The 24836-nt window shown below is 37.6% G+C and overlaps 1 protein-coding gene across 4 annotated transcripts in view; it reads right to left on the reverse strand.

The window, feature by feature from the left end:
- Positions 1–24836, reverse strand: part of OPHN1 (oligophrenin 1) — a 627727-nt gene that overhangs the window by 111609 nt on the left and 491282 nt on the right. For all 4 annotated transcript variants that reach the window (XM_082609561.1, XM_082609562.1, XM_082609559.1 and 1 more), the window contains 3 exons: positions 8672–8756; positions 3780–3838; positions 2515–2620 (listed from right to left, as the gene is read on the reverse strand). In XM_082609561.1, the coding sequence (XP_082465687.1) occupies positions 2515–2620; positions 3780–3838; positions 8672–8756 (250 nt within the window). The remainder of the gene's footprint in view (positions 1–2514; positions 2621–3779; positions 3839–8671; positions 8757–24836) is intronic.

Below are 24836 nucleotides of genomic sequence, written 5' to 3' on the forward strand. Positions count from 1 at the left end.
TATATTCACAGAGTTGTCCAACAATCATCACTATCTAATTCCAGAACACTTTCACCACTCCAAAAAGAAACCCTGTAACCATTAGCTGTTACTTCCCATGTCTCAGTCCTAGGCAACTATTAACCTACATTCTGCCTCTAGAGATTTGTCTTTTCTGGACATTTCATAAAAATGGACTAATGTAATATGTAGCCTTTTGTGTCTGGCTTCTTTCACTTAGCATAATGTTTTCAAGGTTCATCCATGTACTTGATTCCTTTTATGGCTGAATAATTTTCCATTGTATGTTGATACCACATTTTACTTTTTCCATTCAGCATTTGATGCTCATATGGGCTGTTTCCACCTTTGGACAATGATGAATAATGCTGCTATGAATATTTGTGCACAAGTTTTTGTGCGGAAATTTGTAATGCATCTGGAAATCACTTCAAAAACAAAATTCATATTTTCCTCATTCTTTTTAATGACTATATAATACCACATTGCTTGAATATATCATGATTTACATAACTAGCCACTTATTATTGGACATTTATGTTGTTTCCAATATTGTGTTACTAAAAATTACACTGCACTGACACAAATTTGTGCATATGTTGTTTTGTATTTGTGGAGGTATGTCTTCAGAGTAGACACCTAAAAGTGGAGTTGCTGGGTCAAAGGATAACTGAAAATGCAGATTTGTTAGATATTGCCAAATTTCCCTGCTGTAGGTCTGTATTTGTATTGCATTAACACCAGCAATGTGTTGGACTCCCTGTGCCCCAAAGTTTCATAAACAGAATGTGGTCAAGCTTTAGGGTTTGCCAATAAATGGTATCTTAATGTAGGTTGAATTTGCATTTTTCTTATTACAAGTTAACTTGCACAGTTTTTCACATATTTAAGGTTATTTGTCTTTCTAGTTCTGTGTTTTTTGTGCTTGTGTCTATTGTTCGTTTTGTTCTAAGGATTTTGAGGAGCAAGATTCTTCAAGTAAGGTAGATGGCCAGCCTTTGGGTGGAGGGAGGTAGGTGTCTCTCACTAACTGCTAGTAGGAGAATCTTCAACTGAATCCTTGGCTCATGTCACATACTAAGACTCTTAGAAAGTAAGAGCTAGAAGAACCCTTTGAGATTAGCTATTCCAGTCCCCTCATATTATAGATGACCAAACTGAGGCCCAGAGAGTAGGACGGACTTTCTTTAGGTTCATAGCAAATTAGCAATAAAGCTGAAATTTGAACCCAAAGTCCCTTTTCCCCGGGCAACTTCAAATTAACAACATGTGCTGATTTTTGTACTTTACGGAGAGTATCATAAACAATTTTTTGGAAAGAAAATGCTTTTCAACGTTTGCTATTAGCCCAAATTACAGACATTGGCAATAAATATAAAAGCCATTGTCTTGTTAATTCTGCCTATTTGTCTGCAATATTGGCTATAGATGTATTAAAACAACCCAAAAAACAAAAAAACTTAGAATGTCAGAGTTGGTCAGATCTTGGAGAGATATTATCTTATCACAGGGGAACCTGAGGTCCAGAGGTGCAGAGTGATCAGGATTTATTATAGCAGGAGGCAAAGAGGGCCATTTAACCTTCACTAAGGGCCTCAATTTTAGGTGTTTTGAGATATTCTCCAAATGAGGTTAAAATATCTCATCGATGCATTTATGAGTGTGCTGATAGCTTTATTTTGTTAAACATAAACACTTAAAATGCATCACAATTTTTCTAAGCTTGTTGTCTCACTTACTTACTTTTTAATACACCAGGAATTGTCTTAAGAGTGACCTGCCCATGGTCATCAAGAAAGCTAGTAGCAGAACTGACACTAGAACCCAGGTTTGCTGACTCCTGGACAGAGTATTTTCTGCTGCACCATACTGTTTCCTTAGAGCAGCTAGCCTTTTATGAGTCAAGTAAATTCTTCTTTATTCACAACATTGAGCCTTCATGCCAGGAAGCACCACAGTGGGGCACACGTGCCCTTACACCCCCCCATCTTAGAGCCCATCACCAGACCTACTCTCTGGAATGCTGCTATCTGTTCCTACATGTCACACCCAAGCAAAGAAGGTGACCATAATCATAACTCCCATGTCTTGAGAACTTCCTATGTGCCATGTACTTCACCTGTGTTCATTCAAATCCACACAACAGTCTTATGTGGTAGGGAATACTACTCTCATTTTATAGATGACCAAACAGTTTAAGAGAGGTTTTCCTAAGATTACACAGCTGGGATTTGAACCCACGTTTATCTGACAGCAAAACCTGTGTTCAGCCACCATTCTACCTGGTGTTACCATTCAACTGAGATAACCCCTCAACTAAGATGCATGATGATCCTGAGAGGATATATATAAGGGTAAAGGGAAAACTGCCTTTCTCACAGAACACTCAGACTGCCCAGGATGAAGCAGTTGGGGGCTGGGACTTAATAAGCTGACAGACAGTTTATCTGCAGTGCTACCATGTGGGCCAGCCCTCTAATAGGAACTCTTCCTGAAAACCTAGAAGTTACTTACTTGACCAAGTGTCTTATAAGAAGTTCCAGCATCTCTCGGTTCTTTTCTGGTAGCTTATATACCAAGGAATGAATAGCTCCCAGCCGATAATCCAGGTTGTCAGACTCTGAGAGAGAACAGAGAGATAGTTTTGCCTTCTGGGCAATTGGATCAAGCAAACTCTCATACATATACACACAGGCACACACATACACATGCACATGTGCACACAGACACAATCAGAGACACACAGAGTCAAAGAGATGAAAAGAGAGAGATATATAGACACAGGGACACAATGACAAAGAGAGACCAAGAAACAGACACTGAAAGAAAGAGAGGGAAGGAGAGAGACTGACTAAACGATAAAAACATAGATTGAAAACAAAGAAATAGGCCTAGAAAGATGAAGAAATAGAAGAGAGAAGAGCAAAGAAATATGAGTAGAGAAGACAAGACTGTCTCAGAGCAAGTCAGAATTCTGGATACAGCAGGTTGCTCCTAAAGTTCCACATGTAAACTTCCAGCTGGAATCCCTTGCCCACCCACTCTCCTTGTAGAACTAGGAGGTATGCTTCTGCCTCTGGGTTCCTATGAAAATCACTGAGAGACCTCAGAGTAAAGATCAAAGCTCTCTTGCCTCAACAAAGATTCATTATGAAGACAAATCCCCTGAATCTTTTTCCTGAATACCATACAAGGCATAATGCAGAAGAGTCACATCAAGGTAGGGGGGGATACTCATACAGTGGCCTCAGCCAAAACTTTTAATGCTTCTTCAGCTGCCAACTTTTTGAGTGATTCTATATGCCTTATTTCCTATGTACCCTTCCACCCTCACCATCGGTCTTACCATCTAAAAAAATGTGAAGCTAGCGCTAAAAGTTTAGGAGTAATAATTCACAACACAATTGAAAAGCACTTGAAAAGGCAAAGTGCTGAAAAAATGCTGAAATAGTAACTGTAATGGAAACATTTTGCTGTCCCCTGGCAATGTGAGCCATCTTGTTCTGATGTAAGAGGCAAAATCAATCAATAAAATCCTCAGACCTGTCATATCCCTCGTTAGCCAGTTTTCTCCAATTCACTCAACTAACATTGATTTATGAAAAGTAATACAACACTTGAGTTAGCAAGTAAGAATACTCTCATTTGACAGTGGACAAAATCTGTGTATATGTTTGTTTTTTCCCTCACTTTCCCTCAAGCAGTCTTCTAGGCTTATTGCTGTAAACATTACTTAGAAGCGAGGACAACACAATTAACTAAGTAACATAAATACTTACTGGCAGCAGAGACCAGCTCTTTGTGAAGTCTATAGGTCATGACAGGTTCAGAAAGATTCCTGAAATTAATGAAGACTGTAAGTTCCTTTGGGGAGGGAGTAGCAAGGCCTCAGATGAGCAGTTCTGTGAGCAGCAAGGCTTAAGTTTCTGAGCTCCACAGATTAATGACTACATACATTTCTCTGTTCATCTGAAACTTTGTCAGAGGAATCCTAGTTGCCAGTAATTCGACAGAAGACCTATAAAAGTATGAGCTGAGACCTTGTGCAGGGTCTCCAATTAGTTCCCCAAAGTGAAAAGAGGCACAAATCAGTCCTGCAAAATTCCAAAGTGGACCCGCTATGAATGCTACTATGAATTCCTTACAGTTGGATAGTTCCTCAGTTTCCAAAGTGCTTTTATATCTGTCCTCCCATTTGATCCTTCCAAAGATCCTGTGAGGTGAAGCAGTAATTCAAATACCCATTTAATGGAGAAGGAAATTGAGCCTCAAATAGGTTTCTTTATTTAGTCAAAAAATATTGGCTGAGGGACTTCCCTGGCGGTCCAGTGGTTAACACTCCGTACTTTCACTGCAGGGGGAACGCGTTCGACCCCTGGTTGGGGAACTAAGATCCCGCTTGCTGTGTGGTGCAGCCAAAAAAAAAAAATGTTGGCTGAGCACCTACTTGTGACTGGCATTGTGCCAGGTATTGTGGATCCAGATGAATTAGACATAGTCTAAACCTCCAAGGAGCTGATAGTCTAGTTGAGGAAAGTTCCATATACAAAATGTAGGTGATGCATGGCTCAGAGGAAGGAAGTAATACACTAATAATAATAATAATAACAAACTATCCACTGTTCTAAGTGGTTTATATATATTTACTCACTTAATTCTCATGACAACCCTGTAAGGTAGATATTGTTATAATCTCCATTTCATAGATAAGGAAACTGAGCTTCAGAAAAGTTAAATAATTCATCCTAGACCACACAATTAGTAAGTGGCAGAATTTAGCAGTCTGTCTCAAGTCCATGTTCTTAATCACTACGTTATACTGCTTGCCACTGCTATTATTGTAGTAATCTAGGTGAGAAATAATAAAGGCCTAAATGAAAATAGTGCCATTAGGGATAGAAAGAAAATGTGAGGAGAGTCATTTGAAAGACATTAAAGACAGAGTTTCATCAACAATTGCATATGTTGGTGACAGAGAGAGTAATCTGGTTTGGGTGACTGAATAGATTAGAAATTGATTGAGAGGGAAGTGGAGATGCTATGTCAGAAGGGTTTCTGGGATAGCCAAAGGCAGATGTTTATTAGGAAGATGGATGCAGCGCCTTTCTAGATCTGAGAAGTAGATGTGGAAATCATGAACCTAGGAGGGTGATTAGAACCATGAGAACAGATACCACTGCTCAAGAAAAGATGACAAACTGGCAGCCAACAGCTACATGAGACCTTTCAACATTTCTTCCCTGTCCAGAGTAGTGTGTAAAAAAGAAATGGAATTGAATGAGTCATCAGAATACGAAAAAATTGTGTATTTCACATAAAAATCAATATTGTCTGCCTCTATTGAAAAACTGAAAGATCTGTCTATATTGGGTCCATATGGTTATTTGTGGAAGTAAAGAATATTGCTGTTTATATATAAACAAAGGGATTGCTATGCAAGTAAAGGTTTTATATGCAACATGTTTAACATGAAAGCAGTCTACTTCAGTCATTTTCATGTCCTGGCTCTTGTGGATATTTGAATTTTCCATCCCCTCAATGTAGTAAAAAGGGAGGAAAGCCCTAGGAAATACCAGGTAGAAAGTCCATAAAAGGGACTTCTAAAAATGGTCAAAGAGGTGAGAGAAAATCCAAAAGCAATGGATTAGCAGAATCCAAAAGAAGAAAAAATTTCAAGGAGGGCTTGTTAACAGCTTCAAATGCTACAAAGAGGTCAAATAAGGTAAAGGCTGACAATTGTCCATTGTGTTTAGAATTGAGGGAATCACTGGTGACCTTGGCAAGAGCAGCTTCAATAGAGCAGAGGGGGCAGGAGTCAGAATGCAGTGGGTTAAGGAGTAAACTGGGACATTAAGAAGCAGAGACAGGGAGTGTATATTACTTCATACACTGAAGCTAGATTGGGAAGGGGTGAAATATCTCACTAGGCAATCTCACCTAAGCTCCTGACTCCAATTATCATCTACACTGTTGATGATGATTCTCAATTTTTTAGCTGGAGCCCAGAATTCTTGAGTTTCATTCCTATATATCAAATTGCCTACTTAAAATTATTGTCCTGATTTCTTCAGACACCCAAATTTGACATATCCAAAACCTAACTTGTCATATCCCTCAAATTTAGTCATTTTCTTATGTTTCCCAAATCAGTAAATGTATGACCATCATTTGGTTGTATGGGCCGGAAATGTGGAAGCCATTCTTTTATCTCCCTCTCCTCCACCTTCATATACAAGTTTACTCCCTAAATCTCTTGAATATGCTTACTTCTATCTATCCCCACCGCTACTTCCTAGTCCACATAGAAGTATCATCTCTTTCTGGGACCACAGCAATAGCTTGCTAATTGGTTTCCACCTCTACTTATTTTGCCTCTTTCTAATCTCATCTCTCTGTTTTTCTCAAAATGCAAATCTCATCATATAACCTCCTGCTTAAAAATCTTTCAATATATTCTCATTCCTTTTAATATAAATTCATACCCCAATTCTTAAAATGTCCTAAAAGGCCTTGCATGATCTGGCCCCTACATATCTCTCCCTCCCTGTCTACACTCAATACTCCACGTAAACTGGTACATGTAGTTTCTTAAAAGGGTCTTCCTCTTGCTTCAAGGTCTTTGCATATGAAGTTATTTCTGTCTGGAACTGCCTCCCCCACCCCCAGTTGACTCCAAGTTATAATTCAAACCTCATTCCAAACTAAAAACCAGAATAAGTTAGGCCTTCCTATTATATGACTGCATAACACCTTGCACTTTTCCTTCAGAGCACTTATCATAGCACGTTATATTTGTATAATTATTTGTCTTTTGTCTGTCTACTTCACTGGACTATAACCTTTTTAAGGTCATATCTATTCACAACTGTATGCCTACTGCCAGATACCATGCTAGGCATAGAGTAGGTCAGGAAATGTTTACTGAATGGTTTAGTGAATGGTAGAATAAATGAATGCAAAGAGATGTGTAATGTTGGAGCATATTTACATGCTGAGAGGAAAAAGCCTGTTGAATGAGAGAGGGTAAAGATACAGAAGAGAGAAGGGATGGTTTTTACAGTAATTTTCTAGAAATGTTGGAGACAAGGGGTGAGTTAGGTGCCTAGAACACAGATGGAGGAAGTCCACTATGAAAATACTGACACATTTAAGAAATCTAAAGGGTGTTGACTGGCTAGTACATATTAAATGTTCATGGATAAGACAGTTAAGAACAAATATATCTTATTGGGGGTACAGGCCACTCAAACTTTCAGGCTTGATCTTCTCATCTTTCAAAAGAGCTACACTGCTTGTTATGGGATAAGCTGGGAAAGATGTAATGTGGGAGGGACATACTCTATATAAATCTCTGAAAAAACTAACTCCTTTTAAGGAGGCTAGAGACACAGAGTTATTTACTTGCATTATTCTCATCATCACGAGTCTCCTGAAAGTATGCATAGCAGATTGCTCTGTCTTTCTTAAATTACCCAAGCAACTCCAAGAAGGCCACAGCCCCTGGGCAGTGGGGAATAGGGGAATAAGGTGCTCCAATACCAGTGGCCTTATAAGTCAGAGATACTTAGGTTCAAATAATATGAGCCATGATCATGAATATTACTTAATGGGGGAGGGGTATGATTTAATTTCTTCATCTGTAAAATGAGTATGGTAACACCTACCTTATAAGATTATTGTGAGAAAAAAAATGATATTGTCAACGTAAGCAACTAGAACACAGCCTAGCACAGAATAAACCCTCCAACACCAGTGCTTTTCTTCTTCAGCATAGGCAGGAGAAATACTCCTGGAAAGAGCATTCATGTTTACTTAAAGTTCTAAGATGATGCTGCAGCAGAAGGTCATTTAATAGCAATATCTGGGACCCAATCTATTTTGGATTAATGACATTTCCCATAGCTAAATTACCTATCTTAACGTCTAAAGAGTACAGTAATTGAAAAGAAGACATTTTACCACATAAAGTATGGTGCATACATGGGACATAGAAAATGATAAGAAATGAATGACTTTAAAAAGTGTATATGTCACAAATATTTTTACGTAATATAAATCTATGCCAATAAATTGAATGATATATTCATCATCATTGTGCATTCCCAAATTTTTCTTGTAAGTTATTTTTTTTTCCCGACTGCCATCACTTCATTCAGTTCTAACATTTTTATGGTTGTAGTGTTTTGGGTTTTATTTCCATTATAACAAAAGACATACAAATATACAAATTATGTTTGTGTAAATGCAATTTAATGTTTCAAAGTGGTTATTATCCACCAAAACATGTTAACAACCTTGAAATGTCACAACTCCTGATTTTACTAGTGAGCCCGTTTGTGACATCACCCTATCTGTGCACAGTGGCAAAACTTCAATTATTTTAAGGGTGTGATTTTTAAATAATCTTTTTTAAAGCCAATTTTTTTTCAAAAAAGTCATATTTCAATAACTATTCTATTATTTTGATGCTTCCTTCACTTAAATTCCCAAAATTTAAAAAGTCTCCTAATGCACATTCTTCTTTGACAGAAATTTTTATCACTATTTTTTTCTTTAGCAATCCTATCCAACCTCCCAAAATTGGGACCACATTAACTCCAGTCTCCATCCAGAAATATTTCATCAACTCTGAAAAGGTATGTTCCAAATCATATCACATATATATATATACCTGAGGTAGAATTTCAAGGAGCTGGTGATTGTCTTAATGTCCCAGTCACTATTATGAAAATCAACATCTCCTGGACATTTAGGATCTATTTGAGAAGAAAAAAATGAGAAAAAAGTTAACATTCCACAAGATCTTACATTTTATCCCTTTAAAAGAAAAATAAAGTGCATTAATTAAAAGATGGTTACTCTAACCAGTTTTCAAAAGATGAAAACTTTACAACAAACATGTCTTTGAGGTCTCAAAAATTCCCTTATATTCCAGCTAGGGATGTAAGGAGCTTGGAAGCCACCTCTTTCATTCACACAATAAGAAAAAAAAATGGAACAAACTGAAAGTCAACTCCTCTTAGTTCCATCAGAGAACTGAGGTCATAGGACAAACTGAAGAAACAGACAGGCAGATACAGAGAATCAAAACGTATAGAGCAGAAGCCCAAGGGTAGAAAACTCCTTGGGAAACAGTACAGCACTAGGAAAACCCAATCTGTAATTGGCAAATTGCTAGCAGCTCAGTGTGGACAAGATTGAGAGTTAAAAATTTTAAGCAGGCCCAGTCCTAGGGGACTCCCAAGCTTTTGTGAGTTTTACCTCCAGGAGCCCTATCAGGTTCTTACAGTGAAGATCTGAGAAAAATTCCCTCATGTTACTGTAATTCTGAGAAGGGGATAAGAAAATTAGCCATTTAAAAATATGCACAGAGCATTTCATTCTTCTTAATAAGGCCTAACCTCAAGAGAAACTACTTTACTGGAGCTTAACTGACCTGGTAAGGGGGAAATTCCCAATTCCAGTAATGAAATCCCTTCCTGGCTCTTCTAAGGGGGAAAACTGAAACAAAACTGAGAAATGCTTGTGAAAGTCACAGGCCAGGAGCACAGGTTCACTAAAATACTGAGACATAATTGTAGAATTGTAGAACACTACCCCTGCCCTCACACCTTACCACCATATCAACAGGCTTCCTGGATAATAACAAGGGAATATGACTAAAAGAATTATTCTTCTCAGAAAATATTTAAGAAGTCTCTAGGGAAAACAAAAGACAATAAAGGAAATTAAAACAAGGACACCAGAGGTAAGTTTAGCCCCTGAGACCTACAGTTACAGCAACCAAAAAACACTGGCTAAACTCTAGTCAGATAAATCAAACCTCACACTAAAGACCCATTTACCTCAGTTTCTTTTACCCATAATGTCTAGCTTGCAACAAAAATTACAAAAAAAACACTAAAAGACAAAAAAAAAGTTTCAAGAAACACAGAAAACATCAGAATAAGACTCAGATATGGCAGATACTTTATAATTATCAAACTAGGAATTTAAAACAACTATGATTAATATACCAAGGACCGTAATGTGTAAACTGGACAACATTAAAAAAAGGAGTTCGATTAATGTAAGCAGAGAGATAGAAGCTTTAAGAAAGAATCAAAAGGAAATTTTAGAAGTCAGAAACACCATAACAGAAATGAAGAGTTCCTTTGATGGACACAGGTGAGAAAATAATCAGTGAACTTGAAGAAATGTCGGTATAAACTTCCAAAAAATAAAATGCAACGAGGGAAAAAAAAAGAAAGAAAAAGACAGAAGAGAATATCCAAAAACCGTGGGAAAATAACAAAAGGTGCAACATACATGCAATGGGAATATTAGAAGGAGAAGAAATATCTTAAGCAATGATGACTGAGAATTTCTGAAAACTAATAATAAACAAAAAACCACAAATGCAGGAATCTTGGAAAACACCAATCAGGATACACATCAAAAGAATCTACACCTAGGCATACCACAGTCAAACTGAATAAAACCAAAGACAAAGAAAAAATCTTGATAGAAGCCAGAAGGAAAAAGCACCTTACTGAAGGAAGAGCAAAATAAGAATTATTCCAACTTTTCTCAAGAAACCATGTAAACAAGAAGAGAGTGGAATGAAATATTTAAAGTGTTAAAGGAAAAAAAAAGAGACCAGCCTGAAAGAAAGAAATTACCTTTCAAAGGTGAATGAGAAATAAATACTTTCTCAAATAAACAAAAGACAATAGAGGAAATAAAAACAAGGACAATTGTTTGATCTACAAATCTACAATTTAAGAAAATTTGTCACCAGTAGATCTCCCTTGCAAGAGACATTAAAAGAAGTTCTTCACAGAGAAACCTATAGGTCAATAATTCATATTTACATAAAGAAATGAAGAGTATTAGAGGAGGAATAAATGACGGTAAACAAAACACTATTACTCTTATTCTTAACTGGTCTAAGAGGTAAAAGTTTAAAATAATAGCAACAATGTATTCAGTGATTATAGCTTATGGATAGTGAAATGAATGACAAAAATGTTATAAGGGATTAAAGAGAGGAATTAGAAACATTCTGTTATAAAATACTGGCACTAACAGCATAGTGGTATGGTATTATTTGAAAGAGGACATGGATAAATAGTAAATGTATGTTGCAAATGCAAGGGCAACCACTAAAAAAGACTTTTAAAAAAGTATAATTTATATTTTAACAGAAGAGAAAAAATAGAATCCTAAAAAATAGTTAAACCCAGAGAAGGCAGAAAAAGAGTGGAAAATGAAAAGAGAAACGAAGAACAAGGACCATGACCAGAAAAATGTAGCAACTATGGTAGGCATTAATACAACTATATCAATAATCACTTTAAATGTCAATGGTATAAATACACCAATGAAAATACACAGACTGTCAGAGAGTATTATAAAACAAAACTTAATTATATATTATCTACAAGAAACCAACTTCAAATATATAGAGACATATAGATTAAAAAAGGGATGGAGAACGATATACCATGCTAACATTAATCAAAAACAAAGCTGAGGTAGCTCTATTCATTTCAAACAAAGAAGACTTCAGATCAAGGAAATTATCAGGGACAAAGAGGGCCATTAAATAGAAGGATTAATTCTCCAAGAATACATACATATCCTTAAAAGATATGCATCCAACAAGAAAGCACTGAAACGTACTTTTCAACACCCCTTTATTGGTAATTGACAAATACAACAGGTAAAAAATCAGTAAGTAATTGAACTGAACAGCATCATCAACCAGCTGGATTTAACTGACATTTATAGACTACTTCATCCAACAAAAGTGGATGCACATTCTTCTAAAGTTCATATAGAACATTCATTAAGATAGACCACATTCTGGGCCATAAAACAGACCTTAATAAATTCAAAAGAATAAAACCTTACACCAATATGAAATTAAACTAGAAAGAAGTAACAGTAATATAAGTAATATTCAATGAATCCCTATCAAAATACAAATGACATTTTCCACAAAAGTAGAACAAATAATTCTAAAATTTGTATGGAAACACAAGACCCCAGATAGCCAAAACAATCTTGAGAAAGAAGTACAGAAGTAGACATATCACATGTCCTGATTTCAAACTATACTACAAAGCTACAGTAATAAAAATAGTATGGTACTGGCACAAAAACAGTCCCATATATCAATGGAACAGCATAGAGAGTCCAGAAATAAACCCATGCTTATATAGTCAATTAACCTATAACAAAGGAGGTAAGAATATACCATGCGGAGAAGACCCTCTTTCCAGTAAATGGTTTGGGAAAACTGGACAGCTAGCTACATGCAGAAGAATCAAACTGGACTACTTTCTCATGCCATTTACAAAAATAAACTCAAAATTAATTAAAGGCTTAAATATAAGACTTGAAACCATAGAACATCTAGAAGAAAACATAAGCAGTAGGCTCTTTGATATCAGTCTTAGTAATATTTTTTGGAATATGTCTCTTCAGGCAAGGAAAATAAAAGCAAAAAAAAAGTGAGACTACATCAACTCACAAAGCTTTTGCACAGCAAAGGAAACTATCAACAAAATGAAAAGTCACCTTACTGAATGTAAGATATTTGCAAATGATATATCCGACAAGAATGTATACACACACACACACACACACACATATATACAACACACACACACACACTAGGATATATACAAGGATTATATATATATATTTTTTATAATTTAATTTTTTTTTTTATTTCTGGCTGTGTTGGGTCTTCATTTCTGTGCGAGGGCTTTCTCTAGTTGCGGCAAGTGGGGGCCACTCTTCATTGTGGTGTGTGAGCCTCTCACTATTGTGGCCTCTCTTGTTGCGGAGCACAGGTTCCAGACGTGCAGGCTCAGCAGTTGTGGCTCACGGGCCCAGCTGCTCCGCGGCATGTGGGATCTTCCCAGACCAGGGCTCAAACCCGTGTCCCCTGCATTGGCAGGCAGACTCTCAACCACTGAACCACCAAGGAAGCCCCTATATATATTTTAATATTCAAAATATAAAAAAAATCCTAGAATTCCACTTCAAGAAAACCAACAACACAATTTAAAAAATGACAGAGGACATGAATAGAGAGTTTTCCAAAGAAGATAAACAGATAGCCACAGGCACATGAAAAGATGTTCAAAATCATTTCGGAAATGCAAATCAAAACTACAATAAGCTAACACCTCACATCTGTCAGAATGACTATTATCAAAAAGACAATAAATAATAAGTGTTGGTGAAGATGTGGAGAAAAGAACCCTCATTCACTGTTGGTAGGAATGTACACTGGTGCAGCCCCTATGGAAAACAATATGAAGATTCCTTAAAAAAATTGAAAATAAAACTACCATAAAATCCAGAAACTCTACTCTGGGTATTTATGTGAAGAAAATGAAAACACTAATTTGAAAAGATATATGCACCCATATGTTCATTGAAGCACTATTTACAATAGCCAAGGTAATGAGGTTTAACCTAAGTGTCCATCGACAAATGAATGGATAAGGAATATATGGTATATATACACAGTGGAATATTACTCAGCCATAAAAAAGAATGAAATATTGCTACTTGTCACAGCATGGGTGGACCTAGGGGGTATTATGCTAAGTGAAATAAGTCAGACAGAGAAAGACAAATACTGTAGGATTTCACTTACATGTGGAATCTAAAAAAACAAAACAAACATGAAAACATAACCAAACAGAGTCATAGATAAAGAGAATAAACAGGTGGTTGTCAGTGGAGTAGTGGTGGAGGGGAGGAGAGAAATAGGTTAGGGAGATTAAACTTCTAATTACATTATGAAATGTACAGTGCGGAGAATATAGTCAATAATTATGTAATATCTTTGTAAGGTGATAGATGACAACTATACTTATCATGGTGATCATTTTTAAATGTACAGAAATATTGAATCACTATCTTGTGTACCAGGAACTAACACAGTGTTGTAGGTCAATTATACTTCAATTATACTTCAATTATATTTCAAAAGCCAACAAACAAGTTCAGAGAAAAAGAGATCAGCTTTGTGGTTGTCAGAGACAGGGCATGGGGGAAGGTAGTCAAAAGGTACAAGCTTCTAGTTATAAGATCAGTAAGTACTAGATATGTAATTTACAACATGACAAAGATAATTAACACTGCTCTATGTTATATATGAAAGTTGTTAAGAGAGTAAATCTTATTTTCTATTTCTTTTATGCTATATTTATATGAGACTATGGATTTTTACTAAGCTTATTGTGGTAATCATTTCATGATGTATGTAAGTCAAATCATTATTTTGTACACCTTAAACATATATATGTCAATAATATCTCAATAAAAATGGAAGGAAAAATAGTGGTTAGTTGGAGTTGAGATATTCTGTAAATATAAAATAGACACCACAGGGCTTCCCTGGTGGCGCAGTGGTTGAGAGTCAGCCTGCCGATGCAGGGGACACGGGTTCATGCCCCGGTCCGGGAATATCCCACATGCCACAGAGTGGCTTGGCCCGTGGGCCATGGCCGCTGAGCCTGCACGTCCAGAGCCTGTGCTCCACAATGGGAGAGGCCACAATAGTGAGAGGCCCGCATACCACACACACACAAAAAAAGAAATAGACACTACATTTCAAAGAATTAGTACAAAAAGGAATGTAAAATATCTCATTAATAATTTGTTATATTACATATTAATTTGTAATATTCTTAATATATAGGGTTAAATAAAGTTTATGGTTTAAAAATTGTCTAATTTCAATGTCTTATCTAAATGTCATCTAAATCAGATACTGGTGAGATAATTCATCCTGAAGCAAACTGCTCTCCAGCTGGCAACCTGTGAAATCAAGCACGTTAGGTGCTTCCAAAATACAAATACAAATATGGGACAGGCATAGAACAAACACTCCCATTCCAAAAGGAATAAATAGGAAAATAGAAAGGGGCACTGGTACTGAGAAAGTCCCAAATCTTAAGGCCAGTTTGGGTGGGGATCCTGCCTTCTAGACACACTGGGGTAGTGGTCCTGTCCCCAAGGCTTTAGGTGGCCCTGCTCCCATGACTTGGTCGGCACAGCACATTCTGCAGCTCACCTGGGTCAGAGTTCACTGGGGGTGACTCTCCCAGGATGGAACTGCATACATGTGGTTCTACTAGTCTGGGGTAATGGAGGCAGCCCCATTCCCACAGCTCCATTGGGCATTGCACCAGTGGGGATTCTCTGTGGTGGCCATGGCTTACAACAGCCCTTTGCCTCCACCCATCAAAATACATGTGGAAGTAGTCACACTTCCATAGCTCTTGCATTCTGCATGCCGGCATAGAAGGTGCTGCAGTGATGCCAACAAGGTTTAGTGCCTATGCCCTCCACAGGGGCAACCACTTTAAGCCTGTGCCTGTGCTTCCCCTTATATTATCCTTTTCTCTCAGAAGAGTGTCTGGCATATAGTAGGCAAGCTTCATCCTTTTGCACTAAGTAAAGGCAAAAGATTCCCAGCTATAGAATCAACACTTCAATTGCTTGAATGAGAATAATATCATCCTATATAAATTGGTAATTGGTATATTCTGAAGCTTACTGCAGCCTTATTTGTGTAAAATCTTGGCCCTGCCCAAGGCCTATCCATTCTCAGTGAAAGTAAAGTGGCAATCAATTTAGCCATGTGTTGCATTTAGGCTTTTTAATCTTCAAAAGAATCTATCTAACCCAAATTTCAGCTCATTTGATTGTAAAACATATGGGTCTGCATGTAACTGACATGACTATGATTTCTGAATTCCAAATACTTCTCAGAGAATGCCAATTTCAGCTTTATGTTGCCTAATTCTTATGCACATCTTTATGACAAGATAGTATTTATAGAGAATTATTGGAGAAACATGCAGTCAAGATATTCCTCTAAGTTAGTGACTGAGATTTTCTTTTCCACCCAAACAAACTACCCTCTGAATCTGAGGTTTACCACAGCCCTGATTGTTGGAGTAATGTTTCACTTTTCTACTCAGTTGGACCTAAAAGTTTTGAGCAAGAACTCAAACCAATATCTTACAAACCCAAATTCGACTCCTCCTTGTCTATAATGTAATAGAAACAACAAACTGAAAAGTTATTAGGGCCAGGAAAAGTCAGTGTAGCTCAAAAAAAGGGAAACACTCTGAAAAATCAGAATACAGGCATCCCTCTGAAAAAAAATTACTGCAAGAAATAAAAGTTTTAAAACTTTGGTGATAAGTTGTCAATATGATGAAAGGTGGCTTCAATAAAACTCAAATATTAATGAAGATAAAAGTTATCCTTAGACTAGGAATAGAAGGAAATATTTACAATGGTATGTTGGGAGAGGAGGGGAGCCTTGATTTGCAGCATTTGCCAAATTCTGTGGAGTGGGGCCAATTCCAAGCTACCACATGATGTCTATAAACTTGAAGTTGGGAAAAGATGTGCAAAGTCAGGTCTCATGAGCCAATATGAGAGCATCCAGTACACCACCGAATCTGTCTCAAATGATCAGTTGATATCATAGTTAAAGCTTAAGATCAGAAGCCAGTAAGGAATCCTTCTTTCACCACTACTACTTATCATTGGATCAGAGTGTTTTGAACAATGATTCTCAAACCTAACTTCTAGAAATCTCTGAGAAACTTTGAAAATAACAATGCCCAGGCTCCTCTCTATGTAAAGTAAATCAGAACCTCTGGAGGTGAGTCTTGGTTGTTTTTTAAATTCTCCAGATGATTTTAATGAATGGCAAAGGCATTGAACAGCTAGGACATTTAATGTAATTAAACAAGGAATAGGAAACTTAGAGCTGTTGGAAAGGATATAGAGTAAGAATTATTTATCAATGACGTAACTGTCCATCCAAAAAACCCAAGATAAACAATTAAAAAATTGTTAAAACTCACAGGAAAGCTTGTTAAAATTCTTGGTCAGAAAATAAAGATACAAAAATCATAAGCATCTTATACACTAGCAATAATCAGTTCAAAAATTTATTGATAATAGGAAAAAATGGCACTCTGTGCATGTGTGTGTATATGTTATTTTTATAATCAAACCTAGGAATAAATATGTGTAAACATTTAGGACTTATCTAGAAAATATATAAGATACAAAAAGAAAACTGCATAAGTGAAAACATATACTGTGATTCTGTACAGAAAGACTAAATACTGAAAAGTTATCAACTTGACTCCAATTAAGTTTTAGATTTAATAGGATTCAAATTAAAATGTCAGAAAGCTTATGTTTTCTGGAACATGATAAAAAGTTTACATGGGACAATGAGTTGGCCAAAATGGTTTAAACATATTTTTAAAGAAGAATAATTGGGGAGAATTTGTGCTACTTGATAGGAAAAGTGATTAAAGATGCTACAACAGTAACAAGGTCATACTAGTACAAGAATAACAAGTAGAAAAAGTGAAGAGCTCATGAAAAGATCATCATGTAAATATAAGAACTTAATATACAATAAAAGCAGCATTATAAATTAGTGAAAAAAGAAGACATTCAATAAATGGAGCATAGAAAATTAACAATTTGGAAAAAATTCAGTTAGATCCCTATTTCACTACCAAACATATTCAATTTCAAATTAACAGAAGAATTAAAATGTAAAAAAATAACCACTCAATTCACAGAAAACCAAATGAATTTTTATAGGCTCTTGGTCTGGGAATGACATTCTGAGCATATTAGAAAATGAAGTTCTGTATGCACCCTGGAGCACGTTATGAATATATAGCAAGGTTAACAAGTTCTAGAAAATGGAACAGAGATGACCATTTGACAGCTATATTGGGGTCATCGTTTGATGTAGAATATGAACTGAAGCTATGCATCCCCAAAATGAGCCTATAGTCAGGTGACAAACGGCACGAGAGACATTAAGGAAGCTTTGTGAAATACAGATTCCTGGATCCCAAGACAAGATACTGTTTCATTGGGTCCAGGGTTAGGCCTGGGAAGTTTTGTTTTGTTTTGTTTTGTTTCTGAATAACAACTTCTCAAATGTGATTCTAGGGTGAGGCTGTTTTCCTGTTGTGTTTTGTTATGTGATAGATAATAAGATTGGGCATAAAAATAATCATAGGAATATCTTGGTCAAAGTTCTAACCACCACTCCTAATGAGGGCACAATGTTTATTTCCCTCACATTTAGAGGCAGAAAAACAAAAACAAAACACAACAACAAAAATACCCCACAATAGCAAGAAGGTCATAGTGGCTCCTCTAAAACACACGAGTCATGTCAGAGTGTACCAACTAATGAAGAAAACATGAGTAATATGATATTACTGTGAAAATTCTGGTTGCATTAATAGTAAGATAAGCTTTGATTACTTGCAGTTGATAAAACTGATCGACTGAGAGGAAGAAAGAGAAGTCACTAACAGAAAGTGGAGGAAAAATGAGACTATCAGTCTCTGACACAAGTCGTGAAGGCAGTAATGATTAATGTGAGGATTGATCAGTTTCACCATGTTACAGCCTTGCCAGCTCAGTCTCTTGCTTATCTCCCTTCTTCACTTATAAAACCCAGGTATGGCAGACTAAAGGAGAGCTGAAATAAAGGTCACTTGCCCTTTTGTTGTTGCTGTATATGTATGTGTCCCAAGTAGAGTGACAAAAGACAATACACTCATAGGAAAACAAATATTATAAACTACGGCTGCAGGAGATCTTCAAATATTTAATAACCAATAATGGCACATGGTTCCATCAATAAGCTGAGATACTGGTTGTAAGCACCAGAAATAGCCACACTGATGCCTCCCAGCTATTTCAGGCCTGGTTCCTGCTATATATGTAGAAGACAGGGGTGCTACCTGAAAAAAAGGTGGAAGCAACCTTAGTTAGCTGATTAAAATAAATCCATATGTGATCTACTGGTTCTCCCTGGATTCAAATTATATCAAGATTATTAATAGTATTTATAACCTTGAGACAATAATTCTACTTCAGCAAATCTATGCAAAGTAAACATTAGAATGAATTCATCCACAAATTATGTAATCACAAAAAAGGAGACAAATAAAATGCTCAATAAGAAGGAAATTATCTGATAAATTTTGGTTCTTTTGTCTATCATAATATTATGTAGCCATTAAAATATTTGCAAAGTATTTTTAATCATATGGGAAATGCTTATGTTGAGGTAATTGTGGCCATGTAAAATCTAAATCTCCCTACACATCCTCCATAAAACAACACAGAACCACTAGAAACACATAAAAGTACACAAAGCCATGCCGTCCACATGAAAACACAGAGAACACCCAAATTCCAAATTAATTGTAAGTAGGAAAATAAACACCAAATCCCAGTGACGCATCACTCATAGTCCCCCCCCCTCCACAAATCTTCGCAGGAAGCAAGGGCAATGCTGGGAAAAGTTCATTCATGAGAAACAAAGAGGACTAGAGGTCTAAGGTTAATCTAAAGCTAGCATCAGAAAGACAAAGTCTACACAAAGTGTAAAAATACTGAAAGACGGGCTTCCCTGGTGGCGCAGTGGTTGAGAGTCTGCCTGCTAATGCAGGGGACACGGGTTCGAGCCCTGGTCTGGGAGGATCCCACATGCCGCGGAGCAACTGGGCCCGTGAGCCACAACTACTGAGCCTGCGCGTCTGGAGCCTGTGCTCTGCAACAAGAGAGGCCGCCATGGTGAGAGGCCCGCGTGCCGTGATGAAGAGTGGCCCCCGCTTGCCACAACTGGAGAAAGCCCTCACACAGAAACGAAGACACAACATAGCAAAAATAAATTAATTAATTAATAATAAAAAAAAATTAAAAAAAAAATACTGAAAGACAGTCAGGGTAGATCAGAGCACTTAGGAAAAGGTGTTCTAAGTAGTCTTCAAAGGGCAGTCTTTAGAGAGACCTTCAAGATGGATGGAGGAGTAAGACGTAGAGATCACCTTCCTCCCCACAAATACATCAGAAATACATCTACTTGTGGAACAACTCCTACAGAACACCTACTGAACGCTGGCAGAAGATCTCAGACTTCCCAAAAGGCAAGAAACTCCCCACGTACCTGGGTAGGGCAAAAAAAAAAAAAAAGAAAGAAAAAACAGAGACAAAAGAATAGGGACAGGACCTGCACCTGTTGGAGGGAGCTGTGAAGGAGGAAAAGTTTCCACACACTAGGAAGCCCCTTCACTGGCAGTGACAGAGGGGTGGTGGTGGGGAAGCTTTGGAGCCACGGAGGAGAGCACAAAAAGGCATTCAGAGGGCAAAGCAGACAGATTCCTGCACAGAGGATCAGTACCGACCAGCATTCACCAGCTTGAGAGGCTTGTCTGCTCACCCGACAGGGCAGGTGGAGGCTGGGAGCTGAGGCTTGGGCTTCAGAGGTCAGATCCCAGGGAGAGGACTGGGGTTGCCTGTGTGAACACAGTCTGAATGGGGCTAGTGTGCCACAGCTAGCTGGGAGGGAGTCCAGGAAAGGGTCTGCAACTGCCTAAGAGGCAAGAGACCAGTTTCAGGGTGCGCAAGGAGAGGGCATTCAGAGCACCGCCTAAATGAGCATCCAGAGGCAGGCACAATCTGTGGCTATCAGTGCGGACACCAGAGACGGGCATGATATGCTAAGGCTGCTGCTGCAGCCACCAAGAAGCCTGTGTGCAAGCACAGGTCACTAACCACACCTCCCCAGGAGCCTGTGCAGCCCGCCACTGCCAGGGTTCTGTGATCCACGGACAACTTCCCTGAGAGAACACACGGAATGCTTCAGGCTGTTGCAACATCACACCAGCCTCTGCCACTGCTGGCTCACCCCGTATTCTGTACCCCTCCCTTCCCCCGGTCTGAGTGAGGCAGAGCCCCCTAATCAGCTGCTACTTTAACCCTGTCCTGCGTGGGCGGGGAACAGATGCCCTCAGGCGACCTACAGGCAGAGGTGGGGCCAGATCCAAAGCGGAACCCCAGGAGCTCTGTGAACAAAGCTCAGTGCTTTGTGACCGCCTGGAGTGGTGGGATGGGGAGGGTGGGAGGGAGGGAGATGCATGAGGGAAGGGATGTGGGAACAGATGTATATGTATGACTGATTCGCTTTGTTATAAAGCAGAAACTAATAAAAAAAATAAAATTAAATTAAAAAAAGAAGAGAAAGGGAAATCTTTCTCAGCGGCCTCAGGAGCAGCGGATTAAACCGCCACAATCAACTTCATTTACTGCATCTCTGGAACACCTGAATAGACAATGAATCATCCCAAAATTGAGGCAGTGGACTTTAGGAGCAACTGTAGACTTTGGGTTTGCTTTCTCCATCTAATTTGTGTCTGGTCTTATGTTTATCTTAGTTTAGAGTTTAGAGTTTATTATCATTGGATGATTCGTTTATTGATATGGTTACTCTCTTCCATTATATATATATAGATAGATAGATAGATAGATAGATAGATAGATACTTTTTTTTTTTGGTACATGGGCCTCTCACTGTTGTGGCCTCCCCCGTTGCAGAGCACAGACTCCAGACGTGCAGGCTCAATGGCCGTGGCTCACAGGCCTAGACGCTCTGTGGCATGTGCGATCCTCCCAGACCGGGGCACAAACCCGTGGCCCCTGCATCGGCAGGCAGACTCTCAACCACTGCACCACCAGGGAAGCCTGATATAGATATTTTTATCCTTTTTCTCTTTTTCTGAGTGTGTATGTGTACGCTTCTTTGTGTAATTTTGTCTGTATAGCTTTGCTTTAACCAATTGTCCTAGGGTTATGTCTTTCCATATTTTTTTTGATGTTGTTTGATTGGGTTTTATTTGTATAGTTTTTAGTGCTTGTTATCATTAGTGGATTTGTTTTTCCGTTTGGTTGCTTTCTTCTTTCTTTCTTTTCTTTCCTTACTAGTATTTAATTTTTTTTACTTTTAATAATTAAAAAAATTATTTTAATAACTTTATTTTATTTTTTCCTTTCTCTCTTCTTCCCTTTTCTTTTGAGCCGTGTGGCTGTCAGGGTGTTGGTGCTGTGGCCAGCTGTCAGGCCTGTACCTCTTAGGTGGGAGACCCGAGCTCAGGACCCTGGTCCACCAGAGACCTCCCACCTCCACATAATATCAACTGGAAAAAGATCTCCCAGAGATCTCCATCTCAACACTAAGACCCAGTTCCACTCAATGACCAGCAAGACACAGTGCTGGACAAACTATGCCAAACAACAAGCAAGACAGGAACAAAACCCCACGCACTAGCAAAAAGGCTGCCTAATATCATAATAAGGTCACAGACACCCCAAAACACACCACCAGATGAAGTCCTGCCACCAGAAAGACGAGACCGAGCCTCATCCACCAGAACACAGGCACCAGTCCCCTCAACAAGGAAGCCTACAAAACCCACTGAACCAACTTTAGCCACTAGGGACAGAGACCAAAAACAACGGGAACTACAAACGTGTAGCCTGCAAAAACGAGATCGCAAATACAGTAAGTGAAGCAAAATGAGAAGAAAGAGAAGCAAACAGTAGATGAAGGAGCAAGGTAAAAACCCACCAGACCAAACAAATTAAGAGGAAATAGGCAGTCTACCTGAAAAATAATTCAGAGTAATGATAGTTAAGATGATCCTAAATCTCGGAAATCGAACAGAGATAATAAAAGGAACGTTTAACAAGAACTTAGAAGAACTAAAGACAAAACAAACAATGATGAACAACAAAAGAAATGATATTAAAAATTCTCTAGAAGGAATCAATAGCAGAATAACTGAGGCAGAAGAACGGATAAATGACCTCGAAGATAAAATAGTGGAAATAACTACCACAGAGCAGAATAAAGAAAAAACAATGAAAAGAATTGAGGACAGTCTCAGAGATCTCTGGGAACAATAAATGCACCAATATTCGAACTATAGGTTCCCAGAAGAAAAAGAGAAAAACAAAGGGACTGAGAAAATATTTGAAGAGATTATAGTTGAAAACTTCCCTAACATAGGAAAGGAAATAGTCAATCAAATCCAGGAAGTGCAGAGAGTCCCATACAGGATAAGTCCAAGGAGAAACACACCAAGACACATAGTAATCAAACTATCAAAGACTAGATACAAAGAAAAAATAGTAAAAGCAGCAAGGGAAAAACAACAAATACCTTACAAGGGAAACTCCATAAGGTTAACCACTGATCTTTCAGCAGAAACACTGCAAGTCAGAAGGGAGTGGCAGAACATTTTTAAAGTGATGAAAGGGAAAAACCTACAACCAAGATTACTCTACCCAGCAAGGATCTCACTCACATTCGAGGGAGAACTTAATACTTTACAGACAAACAAAAGCTAAGAGAATCCAGCACTAGCAAACCATCTTTATAACAAATGCTAAAGGAACTTCTCTAGGGAGGAAACACAAAAGAAGGAAAAACCCTACAATAAAAAACTCAAAACAATTAAGAAAATGGTAATAGGAATACACATATCCATAACTACCTTAAATGTAAATGGAAAAAATGCTCCAACCAAAAGACATAGACTGGCTAAATGGACATCACAACAAGACCAGTATACATGCTGTCTACAAGAGACCCATTTCAGACCTAGGGACACATACAGACTGTAAGTGAAGGGATGGAAAAAGATATTCCATGCAAAAGGAAATCAAAAGAAAGCTGGAGTAGCAATTCTCATATCAGACAAAATAGACTTAAAAATAAAGACTATTATGAGAGACAAAGAAGGACACTACATAATGATCAAGGGATCAATCCAAGAAGAAGATATAACAATTGAAATATTGATGAACCCAACATAGGGAAACCTCAATACATAAGGCAAATGCTAACAGCAAAGGGGAAATCGGCAGTAACACAATCATAGTAGGGCACTTTAACACCTCACTTTCACCAATTGACAGCTGATCAAAAATGAAAAGAAATCAGGAAACAGAAGCTTTAAATGATACATTAAACAAGAGGGACTTAATTAATACTTATAGGACATATCATCCAAAAACAACAGAGTATACTTTCTTCTCAAGTGCTCATGGAACATTCTCCAGGATAGATCATATCTTGGGTCACAAATCAAGCCTTGGTAAATTTCAGAAAACTGAAATCATATCAAGTATCTTTTTTGCAACAGAACGCTAGGAGACCAGAAAACAATTAAAGGAAAAACTCTGTAAAAACTACAAACACGTGGAAGCTAAACAATACATTACTAAATAACCAAGAGATCACTGAAGAATTCAAAGAGAAAATTTAACAAAAAATCATAGAAACAAATGACTTTGAAAACATGTTGACCCAAAACCTATGGGATGCAACAAAAGCAGTTCTAAGAGGGAAGTTTATAGAAATACCATACTACCTCAAAAAACAAGAAACATCTCAAATAAACAACCTAACTTTACACCTAAAGCAACTAGAGAAAGAAGAACAGAAAACCCCCAAAGTGAGCAGAAGGAAAGAAACCATAAAAATCAGATCAGAAATAAATGAAAAAGAAATGAAGGAAACGATAGCAAAGACCAACAAAACTAAAAGCTGGTTCTTTTAGAAGATAAACAAAATTGATAAAACATTACCCAGACTCATCGAGAAAAAAAGGGAGAAGACTCAAATCAATAGAATTAGAAATGGAAAAGGAGCAGTAACAATGGACACTGCAGAAATACAAAGGAAAATAAGAGATTACTACAAGCAACTCTATGCCAATAAAATGGACAACCTGGAAGAAATTCTTAGAAAAGCACAACCATCTGAGACTGAACCAGGAAGAAATAGAAAATATATACAGACCAATCACAAGCACTGAAATTGAGACTGTGATTAAAAATCTTTGAACAAACAAAAGCCCAGGACCAGATGGCTTCCCAGGAGAATTCTATCAAACATTTAGAGAAGAGCT

The sequence above is a fragment of the Mesoplodon mirus genome, assembly GCF_964341445.2.
Source record: "Mesoplodon mirus genome assembly, chromosome: X".
Lineage (NCBI taxonomy): Eukaryota > Metazoa > Chordata > Mammalia > Artiodactyla > Ziphiidae > Mesoplodon > Mesoplodon mirus.